Consider the following 7309-nt stretch of genomic DNA (forward strand, 5'->3'; position numbering starts at 1 on the left):
TGTTTCCATCCCATACAATAACATCTAAAGATCTGCTAATGGGCTCGCTGCAGCCCCTGGACACTTTCTCCTTCAACTTTTACTTCCACACACACCCCCCCCCTCCCCTCAAAAACACGCCCTTTCCCCAATACAAGCCCAATGTTTTCTTTTCAACTTAACCCAGGGTTCAGCAATTATCCGGTGGGTCAGTATAAGTCGTCTTTGTCTACAAAAAGTCAAGGAGAAATCGTAGCTCCTGTATCTATCTCACTTAAAAACATCCTCCAGCGGAGTCTTCCTCTGCCTCTTCCCCCCCCCTACCCCAATAACACCTCCCCTGCCCAATCCAAATAAATATTGGAAGCCTAAAATCTGAATTTTAAAAAGCAGAAGGGAGAAAACCCCTCCCCAAGGCCAACAAACCAGGGAAGAGCCCAGATGCGGTCACATGAACCAGGGCGACCCCAGCGCAGAGATAAAAAACCCGGGGAATAAAATGAGTTTGAGGGTTTATTGCTCAGCTGCGATCCCGAGCGGGTCTGTAAGGGGTTGGTGTGCTGGGGAACTGCAGGAATTGGAGAGGGGAGAGGTGTTTGGGTACTGGCGCCTTTGGTTTAGTTTAAACAGAATATTTTCTTTGAAAAGCGGGGGAAAAAAATGTAAAAAATAGGGGAAAAATAAAGAAGAAAGGGGAAAATGAAAAGAAAAAAATAAAAAGAAGGGGGGGGAATCTAAAAAAAAAAAAAAAGCATGTTTCCTACCAAGGAGCAAGTTTTACCCTTGCTGGGCTCCCCACTCCGTCGAGTCCCAAGGAGTCCCCGGGCAGAAGCTCCAATTAAATTATAAATAAACCAGCAGATATTTCTATCAGAGACTAAACCTCGGCTCAGAGGGGGCTTCTCCCAAACCAGATTATTTTTATTTTTTTTCCACCACACCCCCCCCTCTCCCCTCCTCCCTTCCTTTCGGAGAGGCAGAGAGGGGCAGAGCGGGAGGGTGAGAGGAACAAAAACCAACAATTTCTCCGGCATAAAAATGAAACATCAAATTAGTTTGCCTCTGGGCTTCATTTTTCCCCTTCTACATTATAACTAGTTATTGAACTCGCTAGAAGATCTAAAGGCCATTTGTGAGGAGAGAAATTTCAATGGAGTTCCCCCATCAATAACTCCTTGGCAGTGACCTATTGGATCAAGTCAAACAGTTGAGGTGAAATTCAGGTCACGCTGTCTAACCAATATTAAAATGCGCCCACTTTTTAAAAAGCCACTTTCAACGAGATTTGAAGAAAATTGAATTCCTGGGTGGGGTGAGAAGGGGAAGGGGGGCGGGAGGAGGAGGAGGAGGGAGAGATGGAGAAACTGGTTTGCATATTTTATTTTATTTTTTGTAGGTCTTTCGCAAACAAGAGGGGTTCGTCTTTAATAGGTTAAAACGAAGGGATAAATATTTACATTATTAGTTTCTTTGAGACGAAAGAGGCTCAAAAGAAAAATGTGAAGGCTTTGGGTGACAGGCTTTGCTTATTAAATCCGTTTTAGGCCGATTCATTACTTTTACTGACAACAGATTTAAGGAAAAAATCAATGAAACATTTGCATATTTCTTTGCATAAATTAGACCTTGTCTATTTGCGTTAGGGAAGGACAAAAAAAAGGAAAGGTCTTCTTTGCACTCACCGCTTCCAAGTTGGTAAGGAAAAATAAAAATTTAATTCACGGGGCAGAGAGAACACAATTAGTAAAAATAAATAAATAAATAAATAAATAAACCCAACACACACAACAACAAAAAAAAAAATTAAACATATATCCATGGTTTGAGCTCTCCCACCACTAATTGTGCACTAATCACCTTAAAACAAGCTCGGCGTTAAAACTCCGCTCCAAAATTGATTCCCACCTCCCGCATCTCAAGGAGGCAGAGTTCATCCAGCGCGAGCTTTTACCCCGCTTTTCCTATTATTATTAAACACGGGATAACAAACCCCCAGTAGATAGGTACTTCATTTTTTTCTGGAAAGCACAGATTGCTAATGGGCTGAGGTACAGGTTACCAAACGGTCAGTATGGTAATAGCCAACACAATGAATCCGGAGAGACAATGCATACTTATTTTTCTTCAGTACTGTCAAAAAGGCGCTTTGTACTTAAAAATGTCCCCGCGATCCTAACCAGCTCTATATTTCGCAGCCCTCATCCTAGGTAGGAAAAGGAAATAAAGCCCCAAAAATTAGATTTATAATTTTTTTTTAATTTTTTTTTTCCTTCTTTTTTTTTTTTTTTTTTTTTTTTCCTTTTCTCTGCCGAGGTGCTGCGTTTCTCTGGGTTTTGTCCCTTCCCAAAGTGTTTCTCGACACGGTTGTGCTGGTGGGGGGACGAGGGATGGAGAGCGGTGGGAGGGCTGCTTTATAGACAAAAGAGCCAGATTCTTGTACAACTATTCTTCACACGTCCCCGCAGACTTATTTTACAGAGGGGGAAAGGGGGGAAAAAAAAAAAAAAAAAAAAGAGGGGGGGATTAAATAAATAAAAAATTCCAAACACTTCAGCAAGAGGTACAGCTCTAAACTCCCGTTAAAAAGCAAAGGGGAGAGGGGAAACATTAATCCACGTGCAATAAAAAGGGGAAAATAAGATATTTGGGGTGCATTTGTAAGAAATCCGGGGGGGTTCTTTCTTTTTTTTTTTTTTTTTTTTTTTTTAAATGCACTCTTAAGAAATCCGGGGGCAACCCCCCCGCCCCTCAACACACAGAAGGGATGAAGGGAGATGGGGAAGGGAGGATGGAGAAGCGAGTCCTCAAAAATAGAGATATTTGGGTGGGAATCGAGGGGTGGGGGGGACGCAGACGGTGCAAATAAAGTTGCGTTTCCCCCTTGAGAAAGCGAGAGAGTCCAGAGCCGCCCAGTTTGTGACCTTCACGCCTTGAATTTTTTAATGCTGTGATTGCTGCCGTTTTGTTTCGTGCTTTATTTTCCCTTTTTTTTTTTTTTTTTTTTAAAAAAAAAAAAAAACAACCAACCACCCAGCATAGCCTTAAGAGAACTACCTGTGGATATTTATTTATTCTGCTGGTGCTTATTGAAAACCATATATTCAGAAAGGGAGGGGGGGGGAAGGATGTGCGTAGGTAAAAATTACTTTATTAACTCTCCATCTTTATTCAATATTCCCTCAGCCTTGGAATAAAGTTGTTGCATCAGTCTGAACTATAAATGTCAAAGCCCTGCATGAGGCTGAGGTGTTTGGGCAGAATGAAGTATTGCTGGAGAAAAGGAATTTATTGGATATATTTAAATCAATGTTTGGGGTTCTGGAATACATTTCTATTCATGTCTTTTTTTTTTTTTTTTTTTTTTTTCCCCCAACCTCGCCGGCTCCCATCCTCCCCACCCTCCTGCCCTTTTTCTCCCCGAAATCTTTCTGGGAAGAGCAAGGATTTTACCTTCTATAGGTGCATTTCTATATGGAATTCCGAGATTTATAACTTTAGGAAGGAGCAGGCTCCGCCGGCGCACGGGGGCCAGCAATTAGCCAAGCCCTGCAAATCACCCAACACCTCCCATCCCCTCTCCAAAACGAAAAAAAAAAACCCCGACTTATTCCATGTCCCAATGCCCAAATAGATGCGGAACTGGTGTCCTAGGGGGGCTCAGCCCCCTACTTTTCCACCCACACCCCCTCCCAACCCTCCCCGTCGCCTATATGTACCCTGTAGACTCGAATTTGTGTGAGCGTCTCCCAGTCACAAATTCGTCTCTAGGGGAATATATGGGCGATGCCAGAGCCTTGGAAAGTTCTGCTTTCCTTTAATTGCAGCGCTCCTAATTAAATCTTCCAACCTTGGTGATGTCATTTGCTAAAGGTGGTTTATTCAAAGTGCGAAAGCGGCGTTCGCTCTTGGCCAGGGCTTGTTACTGATAATAATAATAATAATAATAATAATAGGAAATAGAGGTAAAAAGCAAAATCACCGCGATGAGAGGGTGTGCGTGCGCGCGCGCGCGTGTGTGTGTGTGTAGGGGTGGGTGTGATAATAATCAAAATAAAATCCCATTATTACTTTTCGTCTCCAGAAGAAACAGCAGCCACCGCAAACACAACTCTCAGCCAAGAGCACAAAGAGCCCCGACCATTTCGCAGTGACTGATTTATGGCGTTTTACAACCCCATAAAAAGCTGTAACAACCAGCCAAAAGCCTTCGACACCGCTGGCACATTTAGTCTAATAAATAAAACATAAACAGTTAACTTTATGTGTCACTTTTATTGTTATCAAGTAAAATATGGCAATGCCCTGCAAGCTATGATTTTCAACTATAATTGTTATCAAGCACAAGGAGGGAATACCCCACCTCCCTCCTCTGCCCCTCTCTTTAGGGGAGAGATGGAGATTTTAAAAAAAAAAAAAAAAAAAAAAAAAAGCTTTTAATTGAAGGAGCTAAAAAAAAAAACCCTCCCCAAAAATATTGACATCCATTTGCAGCTCCCCGACCTGAGCCAGGGGAGGTGGGAGCCATTTTTAACTCATCCCTTCGGTTTTGCCCCCAAAAATAACTGGCGGGAGGTTTAGAGAGGTGAGGTCAGGGCCAAGAGGCCTGGGGGGGGCCCCCCCCCTTTCCCCCCCCGCCTGTGGATGCGTAACCACTGTGGGTGCGTTACCTGCAGCACCCAGGGCTGAGGAAAAAAAAGCAGGGTGCTGCCTCCCCCCCCCCCCCCCTCCTCGAAATACTCCCCCCCAACCCCTCTCTGCTCCCAGAGGTTAAGCAAATGGGGGGGCAGTTTGGGGAGCAAAGGGGAGGGGGGGGGTGTCCCCGCTGCCGCTGGGTGTCGGCAGAGGGGGTGGGGGGCAGCCCCCTAACCCCCCCTCTGTGATTTAAGTCAGGGTCACTTGCGGATCTGCACACTCCCCTCTACTTTCTAACTACCCCCCCCTGCAAAAAAAAAAAAAAAAGGCGCTTAACACTCTGGTTTGGGGGGGGGGGAAGCTCTGGGCTGCGGGGCGGGGGGGGGCACCCCCCCGGCTGTGTCCCCAACTGCTCTGCCCCCTCCCTAACCTTGGGAGGGGGGGATGGAGATGGGGGCTGCTGGAGTAGAGTTTGGGGGGGTCTGAAGCATCAGGCTCGGCTTGGGGGGGGGGCACACTCCCATACACGCCCTCACACCAAGGGCGGGGGGTGTGGGGGGGTCATTGTTCCCAGTTCGGACCGCAGGGGGATACCCTGTGCCCCCCATCACCCCCATTCACACTCATCCTCCCCCACTCCTCTTTCTACACTCTCCCCCCCCCCCCCAAAGAGTGTGTGTGGGGGGGGGTGTGGGGGTGTCCCCCCCCCTCATTGTGTGTGTGTCCCCCCTCCCATCAGCCGAGGGGGCAGCCATGGACCCCAGCACCCACCACCTCGCCCCGAAGCGCATCTCCCCGCGCACCCACTCTCACTCCCCCCCCCTTCGCTGCCCCCCCCCCGCAATTTGGGTACATTTTGCAGAAGCTTTTGGTTCCTTATCCGGGGACTGGGCTGGCGGGTGTGATTGGCCGGGGATGTCACATGGTGAAAGTAACTTTACGGGGTCGCCAGCTAGTAGGAGGGCTTTATGGAGCAGAAAAACGACAAAGCGAGAAAAATTATTTTCCACTCCAGAAATTAATGATCATGAGCTCTTATTTGATGGACTCTAACTACATCGATCCGAAATTTCCTCCATGCGAGGAATATTCGCAAAATAATTACATCCCAGACCACAGTCCGGAATATTATAGCCGGACAAGGGAGTCCAGCTACCAGCATCACCATCAAGAGCTGTACCCAGTGCCACGACCCTCCTTCCCCGACCGCCCGTTCAGCTGCGGGGGTCTCCAGGCTCCCGGCAACCCGGCCACGCTCCAAAGGGGACACGGGCAAACTCCAGGAGGCCAACACCTCTCAGAGAAAGCACAGCAGCTCTGCGAGCAGGCTGCTCTATCCACCTCCTCCACCACTCCTTCCCCAGCCCCTCCAGCCTGCAACCAGCCAAACCCCGACCATCCCAACAGCACAGCTTCCAAACAGCCCATAGTCTATCCCTGGATGAAAAAAATCCACGTCAGTACTGGTATGCAACTTTTATTTTCCTCTTCTGTCTCTCCGCTCTCTTATTTTCACACCATGCTCGCTCCCTCTCTCGCCTCTCTCTCTCTCTGCCTCTTTTTTTTTTTTTTTTTTTTTTTTTTTTATTTCCTTCCCTTCCATGAGAGTCTTTGGGTTAGCACAATTGAACTGGATTTACGACTCCGAATGGGTAATTACACCCACCATAAATTTTATAGCCGAGCTACTGTGGGCAGCCTCAGCCATGTGGCTCGTTCTGTTATGTATGTGTGAAACTCCGAAAGCTTTGTAAGGGGTGCATAAATAATTCAGTCTTTTGAGCCAGGGAAACCCCTTCCTATTAGAATAGAAACTCTTGAGCTGCCCAAAGTTCTTTATTACCTATTTAGCCTATTACTTTTTTTTTTTTTCTTTTTTCCCCCCCCCCCCCCGGCTCCTCCAGTCGCCTCTCCCGACCCCTCTCTCCATCCACGCTGATTTTCCTTGTGTGTTTTTTTTTTTTGTGTTTGTTTTTTTTTTCCTTTCCTTTCTTTTTTTTTTTTTTTGTTTTGTTTTGTTTTCCTTCCCCTCCTTTCCAGTGAATCCCAATTACAATGGAGGCGAACCCAAGAGATCCAGGACAGCCTACACCAGGCAGCAGGTTTTGGAGCTGGAGAAGGAGTTTCACTATAACAGGTACCTGACCCGGCGGCGACGCATCGAGATCGCGCACTCGCTTTGCCTCTCCGAGCGACAGATCAAAATCTGGTTTCAGAACAGGAGGATGAAATGGAAAAAAGACCACAGGCTGCCAAACACCAAAGTACGGGCAGCAACGGCAGCGGTTGCCAGCGCCTCCACCGCCCCCGCCGCCCCGGCGAGCACGGCCGCGGGCGAGGAGCTGCCCTCCGCCGCCGCGCAGGACCCGCGCACGGAGGATATCACCAGGTTATAAACACCCCCAGACCCGCACACAAATGACTCTGGATTATTTATAGAATCTAATATATATATATATATATTTTGGTTCTTTCCCCCACCCCACCCCCTTCCCCTTCCCTTGGTAGTTTTTTCTTTTATTATAATAATAATAATAATAATTATTATTTTTCTTTCCTGTGCGTATAAAAAACAATGGGTCTCCCCCAAGACCACGGGCTTTAGATGCATGTCAGATAGCATGAGGCCAGGTGTCTGTACCTGCAGGGTTTTTTTTACGCCATTTCAGGGTTTTATTTATTTTTTAAAGCTGGGAGG

At 46.9% G+C, this 7309-nt stretch overlaps 1 protein-coding gene across 1 annotated transcript; it reads left to right on the plus strand.

Moving 5' to 3' along the window:
• The first annotated feature begins 5632 nt into the window (after window positions 1-5632).
• On the plus strand, window positions 5633-7007 carry HOXC4 (homeobox C4). Its single transcript, XM_074895346.1, has 2 exons — window positions 5633-6077; window positions 6652-7007. Exons 1-2 carry the CDS (start codon window positions 5633-5635, stop codon window positions 7005-7007), a joined length of 801 nt encoding a protein of 266 aa, XP_074751447.1.
• Window positions 7008-7309: the final 302 nt, after the last annotated feature.

This window comes from Athene noctua, unplaced genomic scaffold (genome assembly GCF_965140245.1).
Source record: "Athene noctua unplaced genomic scaffold, bAthNoc1.hap1.1 HAP1_HAP1_scaffold_743, whole genome shotgun sequence".
Taxonomy (NCBI): Eukaryota; Metazoa; Chordata; class Aves; order Strigiformes; family Strigidae; genus Athene; species Athene noctua.